The sequence below is a fragment of the Clavelina lepadiformis genome, chromosome 4 (genome assembly GCF_947623445.1).
Source record: "Clavelina lepadiformis chromosome 4, kaClaLepa1.1, whole genome shotgun sequence".
Classification (NCBI taxonomy): Eukaryota; Metazoa; Chordata; class Ascidiacea; order Aplousobranchia; family Clavelinidae; genus Clavelina; species Clavelina lepadiformis.
In genome coordinates, this window is record NC_135243.1 from 8,231,591 (window position 1) to 8,246,016 (window position 14,426).

Genomic DNA, 14,426 nt, shown 5'->3' on the forward strand with positions numbered 1-14,426 from the left:
CCACTTCTATCAGCAGGGAAGCAATATTCGTTTTGCAATTCTTCCTTAAGTATATATTTTTATTTGCAAAGCAGGCTTTTAGTGAATTTGCAAGAAAGACGAGAAAGATATTGTTAGTTGTAATAGAACGTTTTATCAGAATGAGTAATTCAATTTGTATACACAATTTATTGCATTTTACAATACGTTTCGTTGTCGCCTCACAGTTTAACACTAAATACTGTACCAATACTTCTGCAGACACCAGTAATGCTGCAAAACATTTATCATTTGCCCCGTTGAGCACTTTATCACGATTTCTATGCAATTTCTTTTCAAAAAGACCAAATTTGCAGTGAAAAATACCAACTATAAGGCACATTCATAAAGTTGCTCCAGAAATGTCAAGGGAAAAAGCTGTAAAACGCAACTCAATAAACATAAGTGGAAACCAGCGTGTGCCGTTTTACCATGCAGTGCTGTGCATTAATGCATAACCACCAGTGAACTGTGTGAATCAAAGCTTTGTATAAGTAAAAGTATAACCAAATCGTTTTGTAGTTTTTAGTCATTTATTTTCCTACAAGGTAGTGTTATTCCCGTGAGCGTTTCTTTCCATCATTGCGATAAAGTTACCAACACAGGATGAAGGTAATTGGATCGTGCATCATCGTGTGACAATATAAAAGTAATTGGAACACCATATTACTTATAAAACGGAAATTGATAGAAAAAACGAATTAGATCATTTGTCGTATTTGATCGTGTATATGGCATGCAGGCCTGCCACTGTATTTTTAGTCGTAAAAAAGCGTTCAGTTTCATATACAGGCAACGTGCGATATTTTTCGTAGTTACTGAATAACAGATATAGAAAAAGTCCATTTTGGGCCACCAGTAACCAGCGGTATAACAACCTTTCTGTTTGCTGATGTTCAAAGCGACGCAGATGCAAATGGGTGCAAAGTCGACCTTGAATAAGGCCAGAGCATAAAACTGGTTATACATAAGCGCAGGTTAGAAAGAATTTTCGACTGCATTTGTCTGGCAGCTTACTTCGGACCCTGGGCCAACAATCAGGCCAACTAGTAAGCTAATGGCTTAGTATAATTCTAACAGCTGTTGCAGTTTACTCCCAGATTAACCCTACCCCAATTAGACTGTATCGATTCAATGCACAATCGGTAAAAAACCTGGCTACAAAAACAATTTCTGTCATAAGATTTAAAATTTTCTGAGATTTCCAAAATCGTTACTTGGCCATCACCCGATATTTGATTCATATTATTTTACCTGGCATTTTTCAAGATATTGATTTATTTGTGCGAATAGACACTTTACCCGCGATTAATCACCTTGATTTGAGTCAAGAGTGATGCTCCATTAAGCATAAAAAGAGCCATAGCAAAAGAAAACCTCTTTCTCATACCCTTTGATTTTCATGCGTTGCAGCAGCAGGAAAGCCGAAAATTCAAGGTTGATACAATGTTGTACAACTTGCAAAAGTCAGTGTTTCACACAAAATTATACATGTAATTAGATTCATATTTGAATTCAAATCGAATGCCTTTGATGCCACCTTATGAAAGTTGATTGTCCTTGACTCTAAAAAGAGTATTTTTCTTGTAATTAGCAATTAAAATATGTGATTTACTGTAATAGCCTACACACTTGTTTCTGTCTAGAAGTGATGAGCTTAGTTGGAATAGGGTTAATTAGAGTAAATAACATTTATAATGAATCGAAAATGCGAGTTGCTGGTTTTCCTTTTCTGCATGTCTTTCGTCATTTTATCCTCAAGCGAATCTAATCATCCGATGCTCTTTTTCTCCGAAGAGGATTTGCCGAAGATGCGAGAAAAAGCTGAATCAAGCCATCGCCGCATCACTGCCTTGATAAAAATAGCAGGACAAAGATTAAAAACAAAATCAAAAGATTACTTGCCACCCGAGTCTTTCGAAACATTTGGAAGCAAATGGAACGAGCGTTACGGCAATAGCCTGTGCACGTTTGCGTTTTATTGTACGCTTTACCCTGGCGACGAAGAAGCTTTTAACCTGGTAAGATATACTCCATTTTGGATATGGATTTATGTTGACATATGGCTTGATTAACCACATGTTGTCTATGGATTTTGTAACTTAGTTTTGCTGCGTTCGTTGATTACTTATATGTTGTAGTGACGTATTGAATGAACTAAGGCTACTAACTGGTTAAAATCATACACACAATCAATAATTTCCAAAGCAAACTATTTACGGCAGCTAACAAAACTGTTCAGGTTACACGTACATGAGGTTTAATGGAAAGAAACCTTTACAGAACTAACTATTGCAATGACGCAACGCCGTAACCCCTCTTCAGTTTCTTCAAATATATTCAATCTATTCCCAGATAAAAACTTACATGGACCGTATGGCGTCGTATCCGGATTGGTACGTCACATCCAGTCGCGGGAATGATGAAGTTCCCATTGGACACAGCTTAACAGGATTCGCAACCGCGTACGATTTTCTTCATGGTCGCTTCGAAGACGAACGAAAAAAAGTTTATCTTGAAAAGATAGTGGAAGTGACGTCAAACATGTACCGCCTGATGCGCAGCAAGTGGAAAGCATGGGCTCGGGAGCACACTCACAATCACGCCCCAACTAATATAGTTGCTGTACTACAAGGAGCTTTAGTGGCGAAAAAACACGAAGTAGAGAAAGGTGATCTTTCAAAGATACGAGAAACGGTTTGATTGTCCATTACAGTCTTATTCTGTTCTCTTTTTAATCTAGATATGTTCTATGTCACCAATTAGCCATTAAAGTATTCATGAAAACGTAACAAATAAATTATTCATTCCAATACATAATACATCTTTAAAATTACCCGATTGATGCCTATAAACATAGTTTTATATGTTGAATTCGAAATGGATTAAATCGTGACTAATCTGATTCGATTCCTAACAGTTTGAGAACTTGGTTGTGATGGTTGGTTCATTCAACTTTTCTTCTTCTTTTCTTTCATTCAACCAAACTTTTACATGTTTCATAGCCAATGTATGGAAGGAGAAAGCTGTCGAATTATTGGAAATAGGATTGAGGACATTACAATTGATCCCTGATGGCAGTAGCGACGAAGGCGTAGCTTACGCATCCTACGCTGCCAGAGGATGGATGCAATACATTTTTTTGGCAAAGCGTCATCTGGGCGTCACTCATGAAAACCACCCTTGGTTAAGGAACCATTTCTGGTTGTACTACTCTACCGTCTTGCCTGGTTATTACGGCAGCGTTGGAATTGCAGATTCGAATGCTAACTGGTTTCACGGTCCATGTAGCCAGCTGGTCTTTCTGGACGCATTTGTGATGAAGAATGGCTATGGTAACTGGCTTGCGGATCGCATTCGAGAATCTAGGATGGAAAAAAAGCTTTTTCTTCCGGATTGGACTCACGAATACAGTACCGTCCACCTTGAGTTTATATTTTATGATGAGCGCATACAAGCCAGACCCCCGCCCAAGCACTTCGAAAAACTTCATTTTTTTCACGATTGGGGTGTGGTAACCTACGGGGGTGGACAAGCTTTGAAGGACGGCAATAGCTTTCTATCGTTTAAGTCAGGCGCAGTGAATGGAGAAGCTATTGCTGACTCTGTTGAGCAACGTTTGTTCAGTGACATAATCAGACCCTGGGCAAGCATTAACAGCGGGCACGAACACCCGGATCAGAATTCTTTCACGTTTGCCCCAAATGGACGCCGTTTCATCACCGAGGCGCTCTACGGACCTAAATTCACTCACCTTAACAATGTCTTGACTTTTTCCCCGTCCAAAAGCGCTCAGTGCCACGAACCTTGGGAAGGGCAAATTGGAGAATGTAGTAAATGGCTAAATTACGAACATGTCCCGGTCCCTAGAGGCAAAGTTGTCACGGCAACGAATTGCGGCGACATGGTTCACATTGCTGGCGAAGCAGTAGATGCTTATAGGCAAGTAAATACTAAACAAAAAGCTTCTATCTGTCACAAGACGGTATAGAATAGCAATAGGGTTTGTCAAACTGTTTTTTGTATTTTTTTTCATTCTTCTTTTTATAACTTACATTACTTAAGTAATTTAACATAGAGCAATGTGCTATCGTCTTGGATTTAATTTGCAGTTCAGAATTGGCGCTAGAGAGTGTACAACGGTCAATGGTTCTTCTCAATCCTGAAGTCCTTATTGTTGTTGATAGCGTTTATCTCTCAACGAGGAGCCATTTGCGAAAAGCGAGCGCCTTTTTTCACAACATCGATTCTGCTTTCAGGCAAACTCAGTTTCAACAGTTAAACGGTAAAGAGTCTAATTTCTGTTTTTATTAATCTTTGTTATTAGTTTCGGCAACACCAACAGCGTCACTAGTACAACAAGGTATGGCTTTAGCAAATTATTTTCTAACTTCTTTTCTAACTAAGCATGTTTACGTAATTTCAGGAGCTGAAATTCTTCACGAAGACGGGAGCTATCGATTCGTTTGGCAACTTTGTGGCGGTGATTCCCCTAAACCAACACTACATGAAGAAGCCATCGCCACTGAAGGGCCACCAAGAACGACTCACTACGTGAACGTAACATTCCCTCTGAAGCCTGGCAAACTCACTCGTATGGCGTACGTATTTTTTGGACCAAATTCGAAGGTTGAGTCGATTCACTGTCCGAAGACTGGACCCGATCATATAATAAAATTTTCCGCAAAAGTAAACGGCATCCACTATAAATTAACTTCCATGCCGCTTAACGCAACGCTGAAGACAAGAAACGAATTTTTGGGCTTCGGAGGATACTTGCGCGTCGAAAATAACAACAGCACATATTACTTTGGGATGGGTGACAATTGCAATCTGAAGGATTATCCACAAACTCCAGTTTTCTTAAAAGAACTGAGGCTTCCGGTGTTATCATCGTCAGGAAAAGTTACAGAAAAAGAAGAATGTTTCAGCAAAAGTTCTGTATGGCACTGCGTCTTCTTGTACTCGTTTTTCGTCTATTTCATCATTATTATAAGAACAAAGTCAGATCGTTATTATAAAAGGTAAGTGTACGCAACTAAGTTCAGTCCCATAGACACGCTTGTTTGATAAAATTTCACTATGCATCCTATGTAGTACAGTATAGAGGTAGTACGGTATATATGTCTCTAATCTGCTTTATTCTACTAAGTTTTTACGTGATTTTAGGTATTATGTTTTTTGCTTTCTTGTATTATCCGTCACCTGGATGGTCGTCACACTTTACTTCTCTACTCGTGCTGCCTGTGGGCCTGCTTCAACTGACTCTACTGAAACTGAGCAGGCCATTGCTGAGAATAAACTGTGAGGGAGTCAACGTAGAATTGAAAAATTTTCCGCATAATTTTTTTATTCTTTAAACATTTATGACACTTTAATTTTAGCCTCACTGCCCCAAAAGCTTCCCTCCCTATCCTTCCTATGGTGGTAATTACGTCACTACCCGGTTCTGGAAGTGAAATATTGGAAACGGTTTTTCTTAATTCGAGTGATTTCACATATTTATCAACTCATGACGTCACAATTCCAGTACCGGATGACGCAACGAAATTTAATCCTTGCTACTGGCCAAAGAACGACATTAAAGTAAGAAAGTTGTGGCGTCATAATTTCTCGTGTTTAGCTGCTGTTTATAGCCTGAGCATTTTTATACGACTAACTTAATTCCGTGCAGTTCTTGGAAACGAAGTCGAAAACGGCCGGTTGGTTCCTCTCAATGAAAACAGAACCTTTGAGTTTCTTCAATAATATTCCTGAAAAAAACCCGAGAGTGTCCTATGCTCGACGAAGAATAAGAGAATTAACAAAGAACTCCAGCCCCGCAATCAATTTGTTGAACGGTTATTGGAACACAAAAGTAAAAGTTGATTTAAGTTTGATTTGAGTATCACAAAGGCATCCATTTTGGGAAATTCGCAGTCAAATTTGCTGCAAGGTTAAATTACAGTACTGACGTTACATAGATAGTCAAGACACGAAATGTTGATAGTTTTTTTACCGCAAGACGTCGCTGTTCATTTATTGGCAACGAAACGTATCACAAGTTTTAAAACAACCCAAATCTTTACTCCATATATTTTTAATTTGTAAATATAAGTGGAATTGTTTTCCGAAGACTTGTTGTCGTCGGCTAGCGCTAAACCCAGTGTTCCTGATCACTATTACAGAATGTTCTTCGGTATAAGGAAGACACATAAAATGCTATTGCTTTTGTTATTTATAAATCCATATAGTTAAAAAGTGCCATTTTCATATCAATAAATTTATTACATTGAGAAAATAAGTGCGTCAATCTGAGCGGGTTACCGCATATAGGACAGTTAGAATTAGACCCCGCCATGTAAAGCGAAACTCTTTGTGATTGGCTGATGACTAATTCTTTTCCTTTTATCTCTGGTTTGTATTTAATATTGTTGTGTTGCGTTTAGTTGATGAAATAATTGGTAAACATTTAGAACGTACTTTATTACAGATCTCATGGCTCAACGAGGTCTTGGGAGAACAAATGCGGTCAGTTTACGTAGTGCGTGACCCACGTGATTGGATATACTCCCTGATCCGTGACGATTTAACGATGGATAAAATGAGAATGTTAGTAATTTGGACGAACACAACTTTACTGCTGTTATCATAGCATCACCTGACTAGGAAAAAGTCTTAATTTATAAACTTTTTATGCAGTCAGCAGGTGCTCTTAAGAAATTTTCTTCATCCTGAAACATGTCGCTCGCCAACATGGCTGCCCCGACCTTATCGACAAACACAAAGTCACGTGACCGATAACTTGATTGAAATACTTTCCATGGTATGGAAAGCTGATGTGAAAACTGTGATCGGAAATGCAAAATCACTGCACATTGTACGGTTTGAAGACATTCTTACAGATCCTCATAAAACGGCGGCAAAACTATTGATGCAGTATGGGATAACGATTTCCTTGCCTCAAATAAATCGCATTACGAGGTAAAGTTTTGCTAAAATTTTACCAGAAAATTTATACTGTGCATAAACTCTGGTACAGCTTTTGTGCGTTGTAAGCACACGCTTGTTTTCAAACGACATTTGTAATTATTTGATTTATTGTAGTTGTTTCATTACCATTATTTAATTATTTGAAAGTGTAATAACAAGCTTATTTCGCCAGTGAACAAATATATCAAGCTATTAATAACCCTAACGGTATCACTGCACAGTATTTAACGCAGTCGTCGTGTTAGCCTGCTTACTTTTTCAGGGCAGCACATAGCGGGTTCTATAATATTTATTACGAAGGTCCGCTCCATAGAGATTACGCCGGTCAATGGAGAGGAAAAATGACGCTGAAAGATGTCAAAATCATAGAAGATATTTGTCGAAACCTCATGAAGCAATTATCGTACTTATGATAGCGCTTAAGATGTTTATTACAGTTTAACTCAGTGACATTACATGATTTACAAAAATCTCATTCGATGTTTTTTGAAAAATATTCCAGACTTATACAGTATATATAATCTACAAAGTTGATGTTGTCTGAACTGTGTTAACCAAATTTTTGAGTAAAATAAAATAAAAAGCAGGATATAGTTAGGTACTTTGAAGGTTAATTTTATATTTTTCGACACGAGCTTTCGCAAGCATAAATTTGCTTCTTCAGGTGTACTGTGAAATGATCACAGTAACATAAAGTTAACCTTCAGAGTGTCAAACTATGTCCCGTTTTTTATTTTACAGCATGTAATGTTTGGTTTGTATTTTTCAATTTTACGTGAAATAAAGTTATAAACGGCTTTCCGAAACCTGTAATTCTTGTCCTATTTGTCATACTTGTGATACCCTTTCTGACTTACAGTTTTTTTGTTGTTTTGATGACAAAAACTTTAAACGTGTCTTAACCCCAAAGTTTTTCTCATGAATCATAAAGCAATTTTTGTTATTACAGAAACTGACGCAATATTGTGTGAATGACGTTTCCATTTTAGCGGTTCCAGTTACTATATTTCTCGAATTGGTTTTTCCGAGAAAAGGTATTTAACTGGATTTACCTTTGTTATTGAGATTATTTGGGATCAAACGACTTAGGTTAATAAAGTTCATTTGAACTTTCTTTAAACGTGCCGTAAATCGTTTTCAAATATCCTGTTGTCATTTCATAAGGTTTACAAAAATAGCTTAGGAATATTTCTTGCTCAAAAACATTGCTTTATATAGCGTTGAAAAACATCCCTGTTTTTATCCAAAAAGCCAAGCAGTACATGCACGATTTCAAATCATTCACTGACAATTGATGGTTTTCAAAATCTGACGTGTACATCGGGTGAGGTTTCAGATGCGGGACCTATACTTGTACATCCGGCAAGCATGCGACGGGATCATTTCTTATGGTGTAGCTTTGTCTTTTTAATTCTGGGGCACGGATCATTGCATAGCAGCCTTGTCTGCTGGGATAAGTTTGCTTCATAAGTGCTTTTTGACGTCTATATGCTGGATTTTCTTTGTCTTGCCTTCTCACGCTATCTGAGTCGAGCCTTTTCTATTCTTGCGTGGTAATGAAATCTCGACAGTTATGCCGTTGCAGAATTTTGATGCATTTAATTTTTGCCTAACAACAGATGTTATCAAAGCTCTAGGACAATAAATACCTCCCAAACGGAAGGGGCTTGGCACTTGGTCCCCCAAAATGTCTGAAATTTCAGCTAATTTAGTCGATCTTAACCAAATTGCGATCTTAACGAAATTATCTATGAACTCTTGTTTGCACAAAAGATTTCCTTTCCTTAGGTTTCAATTAGTCTGCGACGAGACACCAAGGTATCAATAGTGACCCTTTCGTTGAAGCTGTAAAATTTGGCCGATTCTGATGCCTTTCACAGGTGAGAAGTGCGCTGTTTCCTTGTGGATAAAGCAACAAAGTCAACCGCGAAATACAAACTTGCTGGGAAACTTGTGTCAATAAAGACGACATTTTACGCAAATGACGCAAAAATCATTTGATGTCGGTGACGTTAATGACGCATTACGTAAAAGACGTTTACGCAAAATTCTTTTCCCTGCCCCAACCATATATGTGACGTAACAAGAAATAAGTTAATACCCTTTTTTAGTAAAGTAAACAAACTCAGAAACGATTCCTATATACCTTAGAATTTTGCTTACGCTATACTGTGACGAAATGTTAAGCGCCATTTGTAATCTAAACTTATACATTTTCACCATATATACAAGGACGTGATCATTTATTATTGTTTTTTATCCTTTGGCATGACTAACTATAGTAAATATTCTTATCTCGTGGTTTTAAGTTGTTTGATGTGATGATAAAAGGATCTACAAGCCATATGAAACGACAATCTTCTACGTCTAAAACGGAGAAAGAATTTCAAGTGTAAATTGAAACATTTCTTTGCGACATTTGAGTTTTTGAAAGACGTAATCGAGACCGGAAGCCTACGTCGTGCGTCACATTGTATTTCGGGTTGCCGCAACTCTTCAAAACATAGGGTTGAAAAAGGCAAAATATTTCCCCTGTGTATATAAATACTAGCATACCATCATTCAACTTTATCATTGACTGGCAATCAACGAAGCAAAAAGTATAGAACTTCTATTTGCTTTTCATTTGCATGTTTTATTGTGCTAGAGCAGGGGCGGGCAACTTCTTCGGTCGGCGGGCCTGATATGAGAAAATGAAGTACTTGGCGGGCCGGATTCCTGAATCGATACATTAATCGTGTATTTATCCACCTATGCAAGGAATAAATTGTATTTAATGTAAACTTTAAGTTTTAAGCATAGAGACCAAAAACAGTATCTTAAAGTTCTTCTTAAAGAATAACTAACAATCAATATATTTGACGTAGTAAGCAAGTAGTGAGGGATTGCGACAGACTGTTATCGCACCCCACATTATCATGTAAGACTGGATACTGTCTGCGGGCCGCTCAAAACCTCGTCGCACGCCGGGTCCGGCCCGCGGGCCGTATGTTGCCCGCCCCTGTGCTAGAGTTAGTGCGTCATAACTTAGACGTTTCACTGTAAACATATTAAGTTGTGTTTTTGATTTATTTACCCAGGTGAATTAAAAACTGTTTAAAATGCTATTATATTGTTATCTACTGCTATACACTACTTCTGCAATTGCTTCAGCCAATGAATCGACAGCGGCTTTAACAGAAGATTGTAAGTTTTACTTTTAACTTTGGTTTGCTCATTTTTTAATATTTTTTACTTGCGATAGAAACTTTTTTGAGTAGCTTGACTACATGTCAAGAAACATAAATAACTAATAAAAAGATGTTGACTTTAGCTAAAACAAATTTAAAAAATTTAAAATTATTTCATAACTAAACATGTTCTTATTGCAAGATATTTTCCAAATATGAAAAAAAAATCTAAGTCTATGCTAGACATTTAAACCTATAAAACTGTTTGCAGTCAATCCATGTTGTTCGTTTCCATGCCAACATAACAGCGTTTGCATGGCGCTTGCATCGAATTCCTACGAATGTGATTGCACCACTACAGGCTATTATGGTGCAAATTGCGAAACACGTAAGTTCTTAAAATGGTTCTTCTTATTTCTTAGAAACGCGTTTAATTCTTAGAATTCAAAATTTAGAGAAGTCTGCTCTATTGGGTCAGTCAGCATTTGCTTTACGGTAAAGTAATTATCGCTTTGCCGTATCGAGGTTTTGCAGAAAGCCGAGACCCATGGCGGTTTTAGGCGGCGGCCATCATTTGTTTTTAGCTATTTTTACTGTTTTGGCGGGACAAATTGGCCAATTTCGACCCTTCTGAAGAGGTGGTCCATTTGATTGCGGATTTTATAGATTTCATCGTCTTCGATTAAGTGATTTGGTCGATTTGATTACAAGCATACTGCGTTTATATGTTACAGCACGGTTGTGCAAATCGGCCATTGGTATTCCGTTTTCTTTTGATATGGTCAGTACGTATTTTACGTATTTTTTCGAATACCTCATTTTTCAATACCTCATACGCATTCTCACCGAAATTACCGTGTCGTTAATATACGATTTGCAATATAGTTGTGTAGACTCCACAAAGCAGGTAATTTTAATTTCACTGGAGCGCCAGTGCTGGTAACCATAAAAAGAGCAATGAAGGCAAAACTGACACCATTTTTAAGCAGATTATATATCAGTAATGAAATGTTTGTTTCACAGCCTACATCAGTACTACAGTGGTAAGTTGGTTAAAGCCGTCAAAAACCACTCTACATTACACTCTAACACATTTTCCATGGATTTGGAAGATCGTGAACAGTATTTCGTTACTAAGGCGATTTCTGATGAAGGCGGTGTTAAAAGGTTAGGATTGTAAAAAAGTGAAAACACTAAAGTTATAAACTTTTTGTTTGTGTTTAAAAAGTGGCTAAAAGTGTAAAAATGTTTCTCACCTCTTTTTGCTCAGTACTATTGTTTTTTTTTTGTAGTAAGAATTGGGTCGATTGTCGAACCCAGCCCATATGGGGCATTAACAAGCTACCCCAGCTGGGAAACTTACTCCAACAAAAGCACCTACGTTAGAACCTTACCAGCCGTACCCGAAAACTGTCCGACCCCTATGGGTGTGAAGGGTGAGTATTTCGTAACAATTATATAATGTTTTATTGTTGTTTAGCGTGTATATTTGTCAAGTATTTTCGAGCAATTGGATAAGTTCAAAACTTTTTGCAAACGACGATATTAAATTTAAGAAAACATAAACATTTTTTGAATTTTATTACTACTATTGTATTTTGTAAAAGGAAAAAAATATTTTCCGGACGCTGATATGCTGGTGGAAACGCTTTTCCGCCGACGAAAGTTCGAACCGTCCCCGATCCGCACATCACTTGTTTTTCCATTATTTGCTCAACACTTCACTCATCAGTTCTTTAAAACAAACACGTCTAAAGGCTTGCCGCACCAATGGGGACAACAATCTGTAAGAAAACGAGTTCATCTGAAAATAGACACAACAACAACAACACGTTTAAATAAACTTTAAACACGTTTAAACTTACACGTTTAAAACAACAACATGTTTAAATCTACGAATAGTTCAAGTTTTGCACTTCCCTTCTTTCGTAGGTCGATTTATCGCACATATACGGACATACCCAGGAGAGACAACACGCCTTGCGGCTCCACATCGATGGTAAAATGAAGTCTTCAAACATCGGAGGTGAAATGTTTCCTCCGCTTGTAGAAGATGCTCAAGTTTTGATGGACGGCATTGACAAAGTACCACAGGAATATCGCTTCGCTGTCGGACATCCAGGTTTCACAATGCAACCGCCGTTGCTCTTCTTCGCCACCCTGTGGCTAAGGTAAATATACTCTTAAAATATGTCGACTCGACCCTCTGAGTTTCAAAAAAATTATGTGCCGTCCACTTCTTTTACAGAGAACACAACAGAGTTTGCGACATTTTGAAAGCGGAACACCCAAACTGGGATGACGAGAGACTTTTTCAAACAGCAAGACTTATTTTAACCGGTAAGAGGTTTTTCATTTTTGCGTAATTGCTTAAAAATTGTTTTACACTAATGTGTACTAAAACCGGTACATTTCGTTCCATTTTTCGGTTCCAGTTAACTGATTGTTTTCTATTCAGGTGAAACCATAAAGGTGGTTATAGAAGATTATGTTCAGCACATCAGTGGATATTCCTACAAACTTATTTACGATCCAGAGCTTATCTTCGGAGCCGGTTTTTCCTACCATAACGAGATAGCAGTAGAATTTCAGCTTCTTTATAGATGGCATGCTCTTATGCCAGACGATTTGACAATAAACAACCAAGCTTATCCAATCCGTAACCTTATCTTCAACCCAAAGCCTTTCGTCGATTCGGGCATGGCAACACTGGTCGAAGACATGACGTCACAATTTGCCAGCAAAGTAGGTTTTCACATGACAAATAAACTCTTCGGTTTGACCAATATTTTTTCAGTTTTATTTTAATTTTAAGTGTACTACATTTTAGGTAGCCGGCGGCAATAGTCAAGGTGTTGCAACTTTAGGAGTAGCACGTCAAGCGATTATAGACGGCCGTCGCTTAAGGTTGCAACCCTTCAATAAATACAGAGAAAGGTTTGGAATGACACCATACAAAAGCTTCAATGAATTCACTGGTAGGTATAAGAAGATTTTATAGAGAACCAAACAAAACATTGTGCTAGAAGCATTTCCATACTTTAAGTGTTTTAACTGTGAGGACAAAAAAATCATGCCATTCTCGTAACTGTGTCATCATAATTTTTCAAGACGACCCCAACATGGCACGGGCCTTAGAAGAGCATTATGGCGACATCGACGCCGTAGAATTCTTTGTTGGCATCATGCTCGAAAAACGAAGATCTTCGCAGTTATTTGGACAAACGTTAACCGAGGTTGGATCGCCTTACTCCTTGAAAGGTATCACTCTCATGCAACGTAGCCTTGGATTCTAGTATCATTTTATATCATATGACGTTAAAATTGACACCGAACTTGATTCTTCTGTTAAATCTCAGTTTTTTGAGAGTTTGATTGACAACTGACGGTATTTGATTGTTTTGTCATCGGTGCAGGTCTCTTTGGTAACCCGATAGGTTCGCCTGCCTGGTGGAAGCCAAGCACTTTCGGCGGAAAGAAAGGCTTTGACATTATCAAGACCACAAGCTTGCAGGTGGGTGTACATTAATTGGTTTATCTACACTATTGTGATGTGATCTAAGTTTGTAATGCCTGAAAAGCCGGAAACTTTATAGCAGTGATTGAAACGGATGTAACTGAATCTTTTTAAAACGTCAGGGTTTGCTTAAAGCTGAGTTTTATCGCATTTAATTTATACTAACTCGCACTTTGTCTTACACGTATGTTGTGCAGACGCTCGTTTGTCGCAATGTCGAAGGTTGCCCTAGAATTTCATTTGAAGTACCCGTTGGTATTGCTTACCGGCCAAAAGTCAACGACACACAATCCATCCACAGAAACGACAACTCTTCTGAGATTCTCATGAAGATAAATCGAGGTTACCACGTTGAAGATCAGATTATCGAGCATTCAATCATAACCTCCGATGTACAAAAAGAAACTACTATTTCAGACAGCCCAAATCGGCGCAAGACCGAACTTTGAATGCTTTCAAGAGTGGTCAAAACGCTTGTGTTTGTCTATATTTATTGCAAAACACTCACTATAGGATAACAATTTGTTTTGTTTTTGTTTGATTTTGTTTTTTTATTATTGACTGTTTTATGCTTTTGTTTTTTTTATTGATCATAAGTATAGTTTACAATACACCATATTACCACCATTATTATTATTATTAACATAACAAAAGCAGAGCAATGCTGACCCCAAACACGCTTTTTGACGCGTTGAGAGAAAATTTAAAGAGCTCTTTTATCCTCAATTCGCTCATAAAAACATGCGTTC

General features: G+C 37.7%; 2 protein-coding genes across 2 annotated transcripts; both read left to right on the plus strand.

Annotated features, from left to right (window-relative positions):
- The first annotated feature begins 1,668 nt into the window (after window positions 1–1,668).
- LOC143453304 (dermatan-sulfate epimerase-like protein) lies at window positions 1,669–7,945 on the plus strand. The gene is made up of 11 exons (XM_076954583.1): window positions 1,669–2,039; window positions 2,374–2,689; window positions 3,024–3,960; window positions 4,131–4,303; window positions 4,445–5,042; window positions 5,188–5,322; window positions 5,403–5,604; window positions 5,693–5,875; window positions 6,491–6,609; window positions 6,700–6,981; window positions 7,253–7,945. The coding sequence occupies exons 1-11, from the start codon at window positions 1,716–1,718 to the stop codon at window positions 7,401–7,403; spliced, it is 3,420 nt and encodes a 1,139-aa protein (XP_076810698.1). The 5' UTR covers window positions 1,669–1,715; the 3' UTR covers window positions 7,404–7,945.
- Window positions 7,946–10,033: 2,088 nt separating this feature from the next.
- On the plus strand, window positions 10,034–14,304 carry LOC143453292 (prostaglandin G/H synthase 2-like). Its single transcript, XM_076954567.1, has 12 exons — window positions 10,034–10,176; window positions 10,432–10,548; window positions 11,184–11,327; window positions 11,453–11,596; window positions 11,768–11,946; window positions 12,093–12,331; window positions 12,409–12,500; window positions 12,619–12,905; window positions 12,991–13,138; window positions 13,272–13,421; window positions 13,577–13,674; window positions 13,875–14,304. Exons 1-12 carry the CDS (start codon window positions 10,092–10,094, stop codon window positions 14,124–14,126), a joined length of 1,935 nt encoding a protein of 644 aa, XP_076810682.1. The 5' UTR covers window positions 10,034–10,091; the 3' UTR covers window positions 14,127–14,304.
- The last annotated feature ends 122 nt before the right edge of the window (window positions 14,305–14,426 follow it).